An 18791-nucleotide genomic window follows, 5' to 3' on the forward strand; every position below is an offset into this window, starting at 1 on the left:
ACCGGCTTGTATCTCGTGTGAGATTTGAGTTCTTGTGATCTGGTGGGTGAACGTCGGGTTGACTTTATAGTCAAAATCAAATGAGCGGTGAGGGAGAGAAGAGCGTTCTGTCAAAACAATTTTACCCGCCGTAGACTCAATTTTAACGACCAATCTGCAGCGTTGTATTTATTATGAATAAGAATCCAAAAATAGAATATAAATACACACATACACTCGATTAAATTTTCTGGACATATATGCGACGCATGAACGAAAACGATCTATTGTAAAAGATATGAATTGGAACTGCCTGTGACGTGTTGTCTGGGCGCCGTTTCGTCCTACAGTCAAATACAGAAACAAAAACTGATTTATTTTCTTATGCCAAGACCTGGTTGTTCATGCATTTCAAGCATGGCATATTTACTTCTTGTACTCTGTGGTGTGTGCTGTGGAAACATCTGATTTCGCTGTTTTGAGCTGTCGAAGTATTTCGCGAAAAATAAAACAAAGGGTAACACCATACGAAGCAGTCAGGCCAATGTCTTGTTGATATCCGAAACTTGGAACCTCTAACAGACCGGTTATTTCCTGCACGCCTACCAGTATTACACAACTACCATTTGCAGCTCATTGCAATCTGACACTTATTCATTGTACCCCTTCCTTTTTCCAGACTGTCTAGAAAGTTATGCAAAAAGTTTCATCCCTTAGAAAACACAAGTCTTTGCCGTACGATCAAAAGAAAAATGTTCACATAGTAGTAACCAACATCGTTCTGGCGTTCATAAAAAACACTGCATTGCTTAGTAGCAAATAATCACGGTAGTGCAATCCGACCATGCTACGTTTCACAATTATTATTATTACTTGGTAGTGATTATTAATAAAGTACAAAAAGTAAACTCGTTGAATTGTTCTGAAATGCAAGTAAATTTCAATTTAGTTTCATCGATTCCGGTCGCATGCAAATGCTCGACACCTTATAGGTCAAATCGCTAATCAGCCAGTCAAAATACTCGGTGATGCCAACGTGTTCAAATTACCAAAACGGAGGAGATTTGCCGATGTTCCAGCTCGATCTTTTACCTCTGGTTTTGATGGGAAGACGGCACGTTTTTTTTTTTTTTTGAAATCAAAACATTAGTTGTTTTCGGTGATAGATTGGCCATTTGAAGATTATTTTGACGATGATAACAGCTCGTTGTCGAATCGAAGCTTTACCCATTCATGCTAACCACAATAAACGTCGTACTCTTGAATAGGCGTCAATGACTACGGTAAAATTTGTAAGATTGTGGGTCAGGAGTGAGTGTTGTTTTGACTTGGGTATTGTGTTTTACATTCCAACATTATTTTCGCGCGTTTGGACTCACCGCGAAATTTAAACCACGCGAATGATTTCTACTTCTACATTTAATTTATTGCAATGGATATCCGAAAGCCCGTAACCTAATGTTATTGACATTGTGTACTGTCTTACATCGTCATGTCCCAGTGTTACCGATGGTTAGACCATGGAGGTGGTTAGACATAGACAAACTACGTAACGATAATGCTGTTTGTAAACCAACAAGCTTTGTAGATTGAATAAACATCTAGGGGATTTTCATTTTCGTTTACTCAAACTGTGATTGACAGAAATTTTGCATACATTAGCCACCATTTTAAACTCGTGATTTTCACTAGTCGCGGCACGTTTCGACCGAAAATAACAACATGTATACATCAAAAGCTCAACCAGACGAGTGTAATCGCTAGCGTGCATATTCATGCCCCCGTGGATATGTATTTGGAACCACAGCCTGATCTCCAAACATCGTAAATGGCATATTTCACGGAGCTCCCGTCAAGATGGTAGCTGCTTGGTTCGGATTAGCATACTCATACGGCGGCCATCTTGACTCTTATTTATAGTATCGGTTATATTTATAGGAACGTGTACTACACTTATGGGTTTGGGAGATAGTACCGCCGCCTACGGCGACATTGTATAAACGATTCTCTATTCTATTCTACAAATAGAGGGCGCACTCAGCTTGACTTGAGCTGCAATTTTCACTGTCAATATCTATAATCACAAAGCGGATATGAGTAAGATTTATTGCATTTAATATAAATTCCTCATAATTAATGGATAATGTACATGGAAGATAATCAAATCTTAAAAAAATCTCACACAGTTCATGGCACACACAATGCTGTTTGAGGTGCAGCTGGTGTGTCTGTCAAGTTGTTACGCCAAGAACCCACCCCTTCCCCTCCATCGGGGATACGTCAACATTCACAGTGGCGTTATCAATTTAAGACATGTGTAGCATGTTGGGGTAGAGGGCGAACCTTCACAATGATTTGAATGGGTCACAGTGCGAGTCCTTGTTGATCTATGTTCTCCAATGCAATATTGTAACCGTCACCCCCGCACTCCACCACCGTACTTACTTTAATTTCAGTTTGTAATCTTGTTTTATTTAATGATATATAGAAAAGATTACAATACTGATTAAATTTTATTATATGAAAAGAAGTTTACAATAATTCTTTCTTGGCGATTGAGAAATCAGAATAATGCGTAAAGCCATTTATTACGACCGTCATTCAATCTAACTATTGCAGTAATTTTAGTACATACTCTCAGGTTATACAATTTACGAACACGCCGGCTACGCAACGATTTCCACTGGTATTTCACATACTCACGTCCATCCAACTTGAATTTAGCGGTCACCACTAACTGAATCAGCGGAAAGGAGAAGTTGCGAAGTCCAGCGAATAGTTCACAGAAGTACTAGTAGTTATTTTTAAGTTTGTGTTCATAACTACAAGTTCGATACTAAGTTATTGGGGGCGACTATTGAAATGGTTGGGGTAATTCGCGTATAATTATTTTAGCTCAGTTTAATGAGGTCTCTTATTAAGTTCTGCATCCGAGACTCGAAGGATGACGTGGAGACATTTGAATAATTTAAACGGTACTTGATACGTAGATTTGATACAATACAAGAACACTTTCGCGCGTATGGGAGACGAAACATATTAAAATAAACAACCTCTGATGAGATACGTGGCGATTGTCTAAAGTGTGTCTAATTTATCGTATAATATCGTCAAATATCAGACAAATACGGTTAATAACCAATGGTCGTTGGTGGCGATATTGTCTCCCACTCTACCGGTGTGTTTGATGGTGCGGGACTCTCGGGTATCTCCTGCTTGAACCTCACCTTAACCATCGACATTCTTCGTGGTGACTTCATCAGTCGCTGATGGATTTCGTTGTCTGTAACGCACTGTTCAGTTCTATATCTCTTTCTGGCAATACTACCGGCGTGAGAATGGTCGGACGGAGTCGGTGACGCCGCAGTGCTGGGCGTGGACGTCCTCCGAGTTTTGCCGATGCTGCCAGTCTGAGACAGCGTCGCATGCGCAGATGCTCGTAATTTCTTCTCTGCACACAAAGTTCGCGGATTGATTTCCCTTACAGGAGGGAATGTCCGGATGTAATCAAACTCATTCTCCAGTCGTTTCTTCTCTCGCATGCAATCTCGACAGGAATATAGTCCCAGGACCTCGCAAAATTCCTTCGCCGATTGGGCCCGGGAGAGATATGATATACGAGGGGTTAATCCGGTACGTCCGCATAGCTGACCCCTTCGCTGGAGCTGACACAGACAGCAATCACCTCGACGCCGAAACCCGCTCTGGACCCTCTCACTCGGAAATTGAACCATTCGATTCCAGGCATTGTTGATAGTTGGTAATTTCTCCGGTATTGGGATCCCCTCGGGTCCGTATTGAACGTGACGTGATCGCTCAATATAATGCCTTAGAGAATGCCGCATTTGTTTTATCTCATACTTAATTTGTGGATCTGAGCGAGACTGCTTCGGTTCCCCAAGTTCCAGAAAACCAAACGGGTGGATCGGGTATTGCGGCGGCGGTTTCCATCGGGGCGTTGCTTGCGTCATGTTGCCCTCAACGTTGCAGCAATTGGTAGTTAAATGCGTTCACTACGCATGCACACAGCGCATTTGATTCCAGTCAAAATCTGAAAGACGAAGAGAGGAAGTAACGTTACACATTTACAAAGAGGACCACCAATGATGCGCATCGCCCAACAACAAACAATTACATTTATTCGTATCAATTATATGTGGCGTTGTACAGATGACAAATCGACAAGAAATATTGGCTGGATTCTCCAATATATTCTCGTATATACTGTACCATTGTGACGTATATTTTTTACATTATAAAATACAACTGGTATGCGAATGTCTTACAGAAAAAATGTCGCTCACTAATTAACACTAGCTTCGCGATCTGCCATAATAACGTTGTCCAAATGTTACCTTTTAATAGGTACGCACACACTCTATTCTACCTCCAGGTGCAAAAATTCGGTTCTTGCAAACCTGTCACAACACACTCACACGCGCGCATAACGTAAACAAATATTTTGTGAAGAACGATAATCATACATAATAATAATAATTCTTTATGAAGAAAATATTTTATTTTACGTAACATGTGTCTTGTAAATGCACCTATTAAAAACAAATACCCCCAAATCACATCTTAAACAAAAATAATCCAATGTTTTATTACGTTACTTGCGGTGTTCAGCATCATTAATACGTATATCTTTAATGTACAGGCGAAGTATCGTGAACGTAGTTCTAAAAAAATGTTTTTTTTTTATTCTTATATGTAGACTGTCTTGTTTTCATACTGTGAAAATGCAAACATTCAATATTTCGAATGATTTACACAGTTTTAAAGGATGATTTGGCCAAAAAAGGCCTCGCCAAATTCTTCATATAATTTACTGTTCATTTTTTATTACAAAACAGTGATCGATCTGTTTATGTGAGAGTTACAACGAATATAAAAGCGTCTGGCAAATATGCACTGGGTGAAAGGTTGTGCAAACTATCCAGTCTCTCATTACTGGTTTTACAGTTGAACACGAAAGTTCAAACCGAAATAGCTGCCAGGCCATAACTTTGTTTTCTGTGAAACTTTCAATTTATGTTGGTGTCTAAACGTAACGTCGGGGATTGTTGAAGCTCTGTTTTGTTATTTTGTTGCCATGTTGCCATGTGTCAAACCAAAGACAAATCTCTTCCTATTGTCGTTGATTTCACAATTGAAACATGGGATCATTGTTTGAGAACACAGTATACAAAACCCGGCATGTTCTATTCTTGAGAATATCACACCGTGACTACCTACAGCGCCCCCATACGCCAGACAGTTATGATAGCATCCACACAGTACACACGCCATCCTTGGAATAAAGTATTTGTCAAACCATTATTAGGAAAATAAGACTTTATCTAGTACGTTGACCTCTGACCTAACAAATATTTAAATACATATAAAACAAAAAAAGTTCATAAAGTTCGATAAATACAAACTTCGAAATCTAAATTATTTTGAACACTTTCATCATTTGAAGAGTACAATTCTACGTTTTTTGTAACAATCTTATTTATTCATTATGAACTATAACACAGAATCAAATCATATTTACAGTTATTTTTATTACTTTTGACAATGTTTTGTTTTATTTCGAGTTACGAGATACTATTTATACAATTAACGATAAGTAAAACCCTGAAATAACAAAAACAAAAAACAAAAAACAGTAAATAAAATATGAAAACTTAAAGAAATACCCTATACAAATAAACAGACAAATTTAGTGGTGCAATTGTTCGTAATTTATAGCAACACTAAATCTTACATTGAGGAAAACAGGGGTCGCAGTGAAGCCTAGTCAAAGTATGTCCATCTCTAATTATAAACTAGCATCTCATTGTACCGTCCGTCCTAATTGAAATTTGTTTCAGTTAGTGTTGTACTGTGGTGCAAATAAGCTTCATGGTTAGACACTCACAAAACTGTAAATATGATGTTGATTCGCTGCCGAGCCACTAGTGTTGGGTTTATGAGGAGTCATCGCAACTATCCACATGTTGTTGACCAGAGTCCACATATTTGTAACGTCAGGTAGGTGTGTTGTGTAAAATTTAAGGGAGCGCTCTTGAGATCGTCTAGTTTACGATGGAATAAAGATATTGTAGCAATAACAATAACGACAATGGCGTGACAACGCTTCTTTTATTGGTCACTCGCATCAAAGGTCATTTGTTCTAAGTTTAAAGGTCACATTGGTTTTGTTAGACAACGTATTTTCCACTAATCTTAGCATTAACAACGATCTGCGATAATCCCCATGTATTCAACATGACGGTTTTACACGTACCGTAAACTGACTTGTTTAGTCGCGTATACTATCGTGGAGGTCGCACTGTATTCTGCAAGCCCGTTGTAATTAGTTGAACTGTTAGTTCTTTGGAAATACCTCAACGCCATTCTTTGATTGTCAATCATGATCGATTTTTAATTTGTACATTGCTGGGTGGTGAACTCGACGGAAGTCTTTTTTTGTGTACAATGTGTCAAATGTGACAATAATTCACCTTTTGCCGTACGGAATATTTACTGCTCTTGCCCTATTATGATTAGATAATTGAAAATAATGCTAAGATGGCATGTTTTTATTTAATCTGGCCTTGAAGTTTAATTTCTATCATTTGTTCTATCCATTGTTGTACCTTTTGTTGACTATTTTGGCTCACTGTCTGACCCCCCCCCCCCCCCGGATGATGAGGAATATAATACCATGTGATCTGTGTTGGATTGTTGAACACATATTAAATGATAATTTAACCCATAAAAATACCACAATAAATAACATGTTAACGTTCTGTTCTGTCATTTGATTGGTTAGCCATTCTTATCGACTGAAACAAAATAAAGTACTAGCAACCGTCATGGTTCAATATAATCAGGCAGGAATATTGAAATATACATTTCATATTTTGATGAATTAATTTGTTTGGCAAAATAATATTCCCTCGGAGGACTAAGACACGTGTATGGCGGTTCACAGAGCGGTGTTCGGATGCATCGATGGCAGCCCTTTCCCCGTAAATCGACAGTTATAGTCCGGTCATTTGTAACAATCGGAGATTAAGGTCACTGGCAAGTTGTTACTTTATACATAAATGGATACATACAATATGAACGTCACTTTGCTGGGAAACAATCAATGCACTGAAAACCATGCCTTGTGATACCGGGTGAAATGTGTTACTCTAAAACACCTGGCTCTGCTTAACTGGTCGTTTTCAGTTAACTTTAATCATTGACATACTAGACCCATGCTATAATTAGTGTTGACACAACAATTTGAAATGATTCTCCGATATAGGATAACATACTAGTATATGTTCAACTAACAATTGAATGAACATGACAATTCATTATATAAAGATGTACCTACCTCGCGACTCTCTTGGATGCGCCGGGAAGCTAGTACCGTGGCGATAAAGGGGAAACCAGCACAGGCCGACACCCTGTGACCGCGTGAAGGTTTAGCCTCAATAGTAAATTGAATAAACAACTTCATCACCGATCAGACAACACGATCGATATTGTACCTGTGTAAACACAGTAATGGCGATAATCTCCGAGCAATACCGTGGTTTCAATCGGTATTTCTTTTGTCATGAAACTGTAGTTAGCGCAATTTTATTTCAACCGTTAAATTGTATTTCAGTGAAGTAAGACACAAGTTTTAACAAAATAAATAAAAACACGCCACATTCCCATCTTGAAAATTTGATTTTCAAGTTACCAGCTTAAGACAAGTCCGTGACACGTTCTGTATATGCGTCAATTTGTATACACCTCGGTTACAGTTGAACGATTCAAAATTGTCAACCAGAATGACTGGAATACCACTGGACTATAAAAGCCTATTGTTCTTCGCTCAGACCATGTGATTATACTGTGTTATTGGTTCTTACGATGTCATCATTGTGACATGCCGTGATAGACAGCATAATGCAAACCCCTCTCGGCTCTACAAATACCAGATTCATACGCTAAGCACGTATAGCTTGGTGACAACTGTCAATACCAACATCGAACACCGTTTGAACTCTGAAATGACTGGCAAAAACCGCCCTAAGTCTAAAAAGATTTATTCACTTTTCTATCTCCGATTGAATTCTAGCGTTTTTTTGTTTGTGTTCAATATGTTCGACATAAACTACTCGCTGGAAATGTCGGATTTGCGATTACTATATTTCACTCAAGGTGAACAAGTATTATTCTGTTTAGTTCTAACGCTTTTAACAACTCACAGTGTGTAGAGCTACACAGTTTTCTAAACCCCAGAGCCGTACTGCCCATGTTGCCACGTTGCTGGCTCTAGTGCCTCTGGGTAGAATGACCAACATACGACGTAGTCCGTTGGGACAATATCTAGTCTCCAAGCCCTCGGTAACCAGTGTTGCCAACACTGCATGTATACGGAACAGGAAACGTTTCGTGGATTTACTTTGAGCGAACTGTGTAAATGGACTGCCGTTCGTAACATTGGCAGTGGGGTATCATACCTTTATATGTACATGTAAATGGCTATATATAGTAGACGCTTCAACTAGACACAGACAAGTAAAGTACTAGTACTTACCAACACCATGTAGCAAACACCGCAAGTACACTATAAACTAGAGGTCCCAGGAACGGTTATTTCACACGTATCAGCCAATCGCCCGCGCCTGATTAATTAAGAAGCTTGTCGTGGTGACACCAGCAAATAAACCCCTTCAGGTTAGTCAGCTAGATGCGCACACTGAACTTAAAATAAACATCGGTATTGTATGTTGACGGCTGTTAAAATTAAATAGCGCAGCACTGCTCAGCAAATAAAATGCATTGAATGGGTGGAATACCAGTCGGTATTCATGTGCGCTACCGTGGCTACGCAGTCATAGGACGTTACTAGTGTAATAATACAATGAAGGATTCTTTTCACGATGGTGATCCACTGATCCTATTCTAGTTGTTATTGAAGACATGCATTAACTTTTTGTGGAAATGAAACGCCACTGGGTACAATAAACAGACTCGAATAATACACGGATCTGATGGAAAAAGTATAAAATTCATCGGTCCATTACGCAAATGAGTGTGGATGATTTTGGACAATTGACCAATCTAAATGAGTTTGAAAATAAATTAAGCGTACCGGAGATCGTCTTCCTCTACACTGAATGATCTTAGTATTGTAATTGTGATCGGTCAATGAACTTTATATTGAGTGTGATATCCAAAACCAACATAAATAGCCCCTTTATTAGTAATTCGAAAACTGATAAGGTATACAGTTCGTGCCGACAATGAGATCGAAGTGTCGGTATAACTGTGAGGAAAAGAAAACACTGCTTTATATCGATAGACACTGTGACTGTGGCAGCGGAGAAGCTGAATTGTTCGATTTTCTAACATCGAGTTATGGAAACATCAAGTTACAAAAATGACCACACCCATATTTTAGAAACGACGCTCAAATTGTAACTCGATGTTCAATTAACAGTTAACCGAACTTCGATTTACGGGAAACATATATTTTACATATATGTTTCCCATAACTTGAAGTCACTTTAACTGTTAATTCAGTGATATTCGAGTTAGTAAGTTAGAACGTTTAACTAAACAAACGATCTTTGTTGTCCGTACCTCGATGTTCTGACTGTTAATTGAACATTGAGTTACATTTGGATGAGGTCTCGCAAAAGACGACGTGGTCATGTCTGTAACTCAATGTTGTCGTAAATTAATGCTCGTAACTCGATGTCCGTAACTCGATCAATTCAGCATCTCATGACAGTACATGCATTAACATGGCATAACAATACGAGTGTGGTTGACTCTGGACAAAAATGTCAATTGTGTTAACTAAATACAAATTAATCATTTTCTCTTTTTAACGTGTAAGTTTTGTATTAAGATTAATTTCTTAAACCATAGAGAGCGCATACCAATATCTCTCTCCGAATTCCTGATGTCAGACAATCGTGAATAGAGAGGCTACACGTTTTACGTGTAAGTATACGCGCAACGTCGTCATGCGTTTATGTGGTGACGTCATCAAATCCTGGGAACGTCCACGCATACGGGTGAACAGATCCGCGGAATTTACGTCTAGAGAGCTGATCGAGTGCATTTACTTCATTTTGGGACGGGAAGTGTAAACACTCCATGATTTAGTCATGTCAGCTGCTGGTTGGATTACATTGTTACATACTCAGACAATATTCAATGCATAAGTCATAATTATATATACGTACCACCACGTCGGTTGTTTAGGAACTATGGCTACCCTACCTGCATGGGCACTGAAATTGGCTTTAACTTGATCATCAGTCATCTGTCAAAAAGGCAATGGCTACGTAACCCGAAGTTGACGATTTGAACGTCATTTTGATATCACTAGAGGGCGTACTCGTTGAAAAGGTGCACTGCGTAACTTAGGAACACAGCTTTATATGGAAAGCAAACAAGTGTATTACTTGAGCATTAGAGAATAAACACAAACATATCACGCTATTTTGGAGTAAATATTAGTTAAAACTCCGAGATTGTGGTTATTCAAAATTACCGGAGCAGTGAAGCGGATTGTTGTGTAAAAATGTAGCTATTGATTGTAAACATATTTCTTTCTTTTATAGTTTTGATATAGTGTTTCATTGTTAAAAATATCTACGATCTACAATGTACAATATGCATGTAAGTACGGCATGGACGCGTTAATCGCTCTGATAAATCCCAGAATGCAATTGTATTGTGTAGTATTATGGGACATAAAATTAGATTCCAGTCAAATGTTCAAACGTTGACATATGCTAGGTATACAATGTTTTGTATTTTGTCTTAAAAACCAATGTCCCCATTGGGTGGCTCTTGTTACTTTGTTAGCGTTACCGATGATATAATTGTTTTGCAACACAATTGGAATGGTTTTGTTCTGCATGTCTTTACTACTGTACCATTGGCCACTGACGAACCTGTCCCTGTGTAGATAATCCAATCTAATTGGGTCTTCGTAATTTGCTATTTTGGATAACATAACTTGCTCAGCGAAAATTTCGCTAATGTTCCATTGCGCATTGTCTTTGAACGTTTCAATACGATGTCCTAGTCGGCGACCTAATGTTTTCCATACTCGTTGTGCTGCGCTAGATGCGTTTAGATACAAAAATCCAGCACGGAATTCTGGTCCTCCATAATAGTTGACGACGCTGACGCGCATATCAGAAGGATGTTCCCACGTACTCAAAACAGGCACCGGGTTGCTGAACCAGACATCATCCGATTCGGTTATCAGTAAATTTATTCCATTTTCCAACAACCTACCAATCATTTTGACATGAAACAGTCCGAATTGGTAGTAACTGACGCGCCCGTATGACATGTGATTCTCTGTACCGAACCGACGAAGTACGACGTTCAGACCAAGTACGCAGAGTTCAGAAACTGTACAATTACAAAACCATACACTTTCTGTATAGAAGAACATAACTGGATTACACTTAGGTTCGCAGCAATAGTTGTATTTATTCTAGGTTGTTCCGATAACTGCACTGGTATTGCGGTTTTCATGATCGAATCCACAAAACGTGAAGTCTCTCCCCTGGTTACCAATGGAATATACTTGTCCGCTGCTGCGTTATCTGCACCAGATTCTCCGTCGCTAATAATAGACGTACCAGGTTCTATGTTCTCCCATCTAAATAAATAGTTTTTCCCGCTGTACGTAGCCAACATCAGGATGGCTATTGCACACACACTTAAGCGACATCGTGTTATTATCTTTAACGTGTTTAGGGACGCCATTTTGCTCGCACGTTACCGTTGCATGGTAACTACCCGATGATCTCTTTGCAAGACAGTTATTAAATTCTCCCCATGTCGCAGTAGATTAAAAATTAACAGACTTTTGACTCAGCGTGAGACAAAGTCGTAAATTACAGGTTTAATTCACCGAGACGTGTGTCTATACGCCTCTATGGTACTCCACTATGGTATTGCCTCTCATCGGTATATAATACGGTAATACGGTAATAATTTCTTTCCTGCTGTCTCGCCTCAAAACTGCTTATACATCGTTATTCATGCCATATAATGCAGACGATTGTGGCGAACCATATTACATAAATAAACTATATTTACATTGGCACACGTGCTGGATTCAAACGGGGACTTACAAAAATACAGGGAGAATATTGACAGAATGAATTAAGTATTAAAAGTAACAGCTGGTATCGGGTATCGGTATAGGTCCCATATATATATATACATACATATATATGTTTAATTCTTTTAAAAGATTATTTTTCATGATTAAAGGCGCCCTCACTCAACAATAATTAGAATGAGTGGTTGGTCAAAAGTTTGATGAGTCAGGTGCATCTATTGGCTAAGCTTGTTGTTCATACATTCAAATGAGTAATGAACCATTGGCTCTGTGGGGTGTATTGGGAGGGGTGGAGGATTTCATGTTTGCAATGACTGGTTGTAATGTGCTATATTCACGATGCAGCCTGATATTTGTTGCTTTCTAAGAGATGGGTGGCAGATATGTTGATTGGTTGTTGGGTCATTGTTTAGACACCATGTAGCTTGACATGTTATGTTATGACATGGCGTTGTCTTCTAAAATCACGGCATCAAAATGATTTTGGTTTATTTATTTATTACTATTGTAGATTCTGAGAACTTGCCACGGAATATGATGTCGGGAATAAAATTTATAAAATGTTGCTGGAAATTTCAATTCCAATATGAAACTGTGACGCAAAATCTAGTCGTTGTATTGTTATGCTTCTAAAATAAATTCTTAAAATGTCTTGACACTAATTCAAATATAAGGATATGGATTTTAAAATATGAAGTTGAAATAGTGTCCAACAAATTAATTTGTATATGGTAACAGTCAAGTATTATTGACACTCACGATCTTAGTTAGGATGGACATTTTAATGTAATAGCAAGGGCTTGTGAGATGGTGCGTTTTAATGTATTTTGTGGCCATTTGTTCATTTTCAATTTTCAAAATTTCAAAATCAGAATTTATTGCAATATTTCATTAATACCATAAAACATGTCTTTTTTGCTAGAATGTTATTTTAGCTAATCAAGCCATCAATTAAAATAAATTATATTCTCACAATGGTATTTCAGGCACTTCAGCTAAATTGAAAAATTTGTTAATTAATGTCTTCGCAAATTCGCTAAAAATGGCGTGTAACTATTTCATCATGTTTTACAGTGTAACGGGTTGTTAATTTCCCTCAAAAACAGCTGGTGTAAAGCTGTTTCTACTCTAGCTGAACAAACGGATAAAGCTTTAATCATAGTGTTGTCATGCATTCGAAATCAGACAGGACTGTTCTTTCACTACACATGTTATGCTGTTTGTTACTCAAATTTTGCCATTCTTAGTTAACGTGTCAGGAATAATAATATCGGCATTAATGTACGTGAATCTACACTGCCCTCAACGGGTGATCCATGTGAGTACGGCAATTATCTGCAGACGTCTTCACCAGACTGCACCAACACGCAGCACACTAAACACGATAGGTATAAGGTTAGGTTGCAGGATGTAGCCACGTGGAACAGTTCAACCATCCATCTATTTACTAATTTCACAAACGCCATTCCAAAACAGTCATACGATTTAAAATCGGCAAAACTAAAATTCACATCACTAAAGTAATAACGATAACATAACTAAGAACAAGCAGGTTTAATGCAACGAAACTCAAAAAAAAAATGATACACAAATATAAACTAATTTATATCCCCCCTTTTTAGCACACATACCGCCCAGAAAAAAAAAACAGAGATAAAAAACCCGCTTTGGGGAATGTATATAATGTAACTTTTTATATGAAATGTCGACGGCATTGTATGTCAGTCAATCGACTGGCACAATGTATTACACATTACTGCGCCATCCGTCACGGTATTAATGCCGATATACCGATATGCCGATATATATATTTTGAATGCGAACAAGTGTTTACATGACGTTTCTGCAGCTTCAGATATATCTCTTTTTGGCGAGAGTTCCATCAAAATTAGCAACCATTAATTCGGTAACACACGCTGATATGATTCATTTTGAGCCTCTCTATCTTAATAAAGTGATGAACCACATTTGGCAGTTCTCCCCTATACACGCAGTTGAGCGGAAGCGTGTAAACAAGGCAAGGTTACGTACCATGGTTGGGTAGTCAATCAATCATGCACAATATTATAAGTAGCTTTGTACTGAATTTATATACATTTTAATGCCTGTACCCGAAAATGACTATACCGTCATGCAGAAAATCTGAGGCTTTTAATTTTGTCCACCCGTGTACGTCACCTCAAACTACATCTGTCTTACATGATTTACTGTCTCAGTTCTGCATACTTTTTTTTAAGCTTTGAAATGATGGCGCTATTAAAATGAATTGTTATATCACAAATCTCGTTCAGATCTCGCGAGAATAGCAGAACTCCGAGTCGTCCTTCAGGTCTCATGCCACAAATTAACCAATGGCTGCTCGTAGCTCGTAGCCTTGCAAGAACCAATGAAATTTTTTAAATATTTTTTTTTCGCAGGTGCTCCCTGTTTGAGGGCGTAATCACCTGGGTCAAAGGTGACACCAACATGTGGTCTTTTGTTTACAACTTAGCGGCTGTGTACCGGTGGGTTTATTCTGTGTGTATTTAGATGTTCTAATCTTGGTGTTTTTCCAGTGATTTCTCTAGGTGCAATCAAAATACAGTAGGTGTGTCTTGTTTACCTGAGATTTGTAAGAGTTTGAGCTGGCCAACATGTTAGTTTTTTTTCATATGGTTGATTACTGGCATGTTGATTTCCCATTTTTGAGCCATGTTTTCAACTTTCTTCATCATTTTCATATAGCAATCTTGTCATATGTTAACATTGTCGTCTATGGAAATTCAATTAGTGGTATGAGCCCTACAAGACATTTTCTAGTCATACGCCCTCTAGAGCCATGATCAGATTCTAATCAGATATGCACTAATACTTCTAGACTAAACGTAGTAGACCAGCATTTCTATGCATATCCACGGAAGTCAAGATGGAAGTTTCATAATTAAACGTGTGCCCTCAGCGGCCGAATATCTGCTAAAGTAACCTGAGATCGCATGACCACTAACAATTGACGTTACATAATTCAGAGACAGTTTACGTGAAAATTATTACAACGTATGCGCTGACAAAATGATTTATTTCATAGCACGTCACATCCATATTACCTATCATGATTGGTCAGTACGTAGTCACGTGAAATTATATATATCATGCACGGGACGAACTATTTATAAAGATGACGTCACTTTGAGAACAGTTAATGAAATAAACGAAATGACAGTGTGTGTAACGAGCTGAATTATTGGTTTGCATGATGTCGGCTTTGTCGACTGCTACTCAAAACAGACAATAACATTACACGATGTGCGCTCTAATAATTGTGCGAGCAATGGTACTCATAAATGAATGAAATATTGGTTTTTGATAAAAATAGATTAGGTAAATACATAATTTGCACTCCGTAACGATAGATCCAAAGTACAGTCTCAGTTCTGCATACTTTATTAAGCTTTAAAATAATGGCGTTATTAAAATGAATTGTAATTTCGTCGTATAATTGCATTTTTATAATCTTTTGTTCACCAGACATTCTCTACAAATAATTCTTGACAACATAAATGTATCTAATCTTGGCATGTGATTTCGGAGAATTTCTCTTTCTCTCAAAATATAAAAATAATCGCATATGTACACATTTTAATCACATGTTTGGAACGAACCCGAGGTTATGCGTTAAAAAAAGCAAATGTGGGTAGCAACCACTAGACTGTTTATTTATAAGCATTTCTTTCCACACACTATTAATCTTTTACGGTAACGCATGTTGGGAAATTCAGACACATTGCAGTCTGTTCTATTGTGTCAATTATTCGATTTAGACTAATAATAATACTAATCCATTATACATAGTATAGTATTAATATAATGCGCGTATCTGCATAGTTACTAAATTTAACAAATCATGCTCGTTTTTTCCTAGTGCACAGTATACATCTCGGGAAACATGGTATTTAGGGATAACTCACATTACCCCGGGGAATAGATGCATGCATTGACATTGCTAGTAAATATATGTTTTAATCATGGCATGGGTAGTGCGAAACAGGTGCACGCCATCAGAAGTCACCACATTTTATAAAATGTGACGTGAAGTCAATGGTGGAATAATAAGAATGTCGACAGTTACGTTTAAACTGCTCCACTGAGTGTTTATATCTTTTTCAAGTCAGACGTAACCACTTCGCGTCTTTCAAGTGTTCCCTCTACATAATGATGCCGTTCCGTTTCAACGCCAATCGATACAAATAATCGAAATAATGCACTGTGCAACGTTTTCTACTCGTCATTATTCTTTTGATTGGTTACTATGGCAATAGTCACAAGAGAAGTAATCTAGTAAAAGACAAATCCGTTTTCAAAAATACATTTCTTCCGTTCGTGATACAATTTACGAAACATTTATTGAAATCGTTTCTTTTCCATCAAAACCTTAATAGATTCATGCTGTATGTGAACTCATTTGTGAAACATGTAAAAAATGGTAAAAAATTAAGGTTTAAGAAAGCATATATTGTTACAGATTTATCTTGCGCTCATTATCAGTTATTACTGTAAAAAGCGCAATACTATAGTATATGAATTATCATTTTAATTATTATTCTTGAAAATACCGAATAATGAGCTGTATTTTAAGAGAATTTTAGTTAGAAAAATATTATGGAAACTCTGGGAAGTTCACTCGATTGTACCTGTCAGAGAATATTTCATATACATATGATACATATATCACTTTTTTCAATATATTTGTAAGCGCTGTAGAAATTGTTTCACTGTTATTTATGCTGGGCATTATTCTATCGGTCGCACTAAACCTAACAACTAATACGTTAGTTATGGCAATATTAAGTTTTTGTGTCTCAGTTTTCGAGGTATGAGTGTATTGCATATGCCCGACATAACAGGTATTTTTACATTATAATACGTATGGAATCGACATTTTCAGAAACTTTGTCATAAATCTCAGGGATTGACTTCAAATAACGGAAAATGAATTGTGTTAATAATATTAATAACGTGAAAGACATCGCTTGTTTTTTTTTCTCGTTTACTCTCTTATTGTGTCGGTATATTGTGAAATGAAATGTGATGAGGTTTTAATTTTCATACGAGAATATCATTTTTGTCAACAGCAGTAACATTACAGCGGCGATCGATATTTGACATATTTTGTCGCAACTAATTAGAAATCAACAATGCAGACGACAATGAATAAAATGTAAAATGTGCACGACAGGCTTAAATTGGACTAGATTTGCATATATTGTATATACACAGTCATGAATTCAAAGCTAGAAGAGGGAAGTATTACATCAGTCTGGGATGGAATTCAACATGTGACACTCAGCAAATAACGTATTCTCGTATTTTTTCATTGTATTCATCACACTGTGAAAGAAGGACACAAAACACTTGACATCAATATCAATATTATTCCAATCAATATCATTCATGAATATAAAAAATGCTACGTGTGAAGTACATATGTTTAATATATGGAATATGAGCACGGTATATAGCATGTGTACACTGTCTATGGCATATGCGTACCATATGGAATGTGTAGGCTGTACATGGGCATTTATGTTTTGTATGAGGGCATGTGCACTTCGCATATAGGCGTATGTGCGCCGTATATGAGCATGTATTCACCATATATGAAAATATGTGCATCGTATATGAGCATGTGTGCAGCATATATGAGAATGTGTGCATCGTATATGGCATGTGTGCATCGTATATGGGCATTTATGTTCCGTATGTGGGCATGTGTACTACGCATATGGGCGTATATGGACATGTGAGCACAGTATGTGGTCATGTGTGCATTGTATAAGAGCATGGGTACATCGTATATCAGAATGTGCGCATCGTATATGGCATGTGTGCATCGTATATGGGCATTTATGTTCCATATGTGGGCATGTGTACTCCGCATATGGGCGTATGTGTACTCCGCATATGGGCGTTTGTGCACCGTATATGAGCATATGTGAATCGTATATTTACATGTGTGCACCATATATGAGAATGTGTGCATCGTTTATAAGCATGTGTGTATCGTATATGGGCATTCATAATCCGTATGTGAGCATGTGTACTCCGCAGTTGGGCGTATATGCGTCTTATATGAGTATGTGAGCACCGTATGTGGGCATGTGTGCATCGTATATGGACATTTATGTTCCGTATGTGGGCATGCGTACTCCGCATATGAGCGTATGAGCACCGTATATGGGCATGTGTGCATCGTATATGAGCGTGTATGCACTATATATGAGAATGTGTGCATTGTGTATAGCATGTGTGCATCGTATATGGACATTTATGTTCCGTATATGGGCATGTGTGCATCATATATGAGAATGTGTGCATTGTGTATGGCATGTGTGCATCGTATATGGACATTTATGTTCCGTATATGGGCATGTGTGCATCATATATGAGAATGTGTGCATTGTGTATGGCATGTGTGCATCGTATATGGTCATTTATGTTCCGTATATGGGCATGTGTGCATCATATATGAGAATGTGTGCATTGTGTATGGCATGTGTGCATCGTATATGGACATTTATGTTCCGTATATGGGCATGTGTGCATCATATATGAGAATGTGTGCATTGTGTATGGCATGTGTGCATCGTATATGGACATTTATGTTCCGTATATGGGCATGTGTGCATCATATATGAGAATGTGTGCATTGTGTATG

At 37.7% G+C, this 18791-nt stretch overlaps 2 protein-coding genes across 2 annotated transcripts; both read right to left on the bottom strand.

The window, feature by feature from the left end:
- Positions 1–2977: 2977 nt before the first annotated feature.
- On the bottom strand, positions 2978–8647 carry LOC144344186 (uncharacterized). The gene is made up of 2 exons (XM_078006261.2): positions 8534–8647; positions 2978–4030 (listed from the first exon to the last, which is right to left on the bottom strand). The coding sequence occupies exon 2, from the start codon at positions 3948–3950 to the stop codon at positions 3111–3113; it is 840 nt and encodes a 279-aa protein (XP_077862387.1). The 5' UTR covers positions 3951–4030; positions 8534–8647; the 3' UTR covers positions 2978–3110.
- Positions 8648–10723: 2076 nt separating this feature from the next.
- Positions 10724–11266, bottom strand: LOC144344182 (uncharacterized). The gene has a single exon (XM_078006257.2). The coding sequence runs from the start codon at positions 11264–11266 to the stop codon at positions 10724–10726; it is 543 nt and encodes a 180-aa protein (XP_077862383.2).
- Positions 11267–18791: the final 7525 nt, after the last annotated feature.

Source organism: Saccoglossus kowalevskii, chromosome 12, assembly GCF_978046115.1.
Source record: "Saccoglossus kowalevskii chromosome 12, keSacKowa6.1, whole genome shotgun sequence".
Lineage (NCBI taxonomy): Eukaryota > Metazoa > Hemichordata > Enteropneusta > Harrimaniidae > Saccoglossus > Saccoglossus kowalevskii.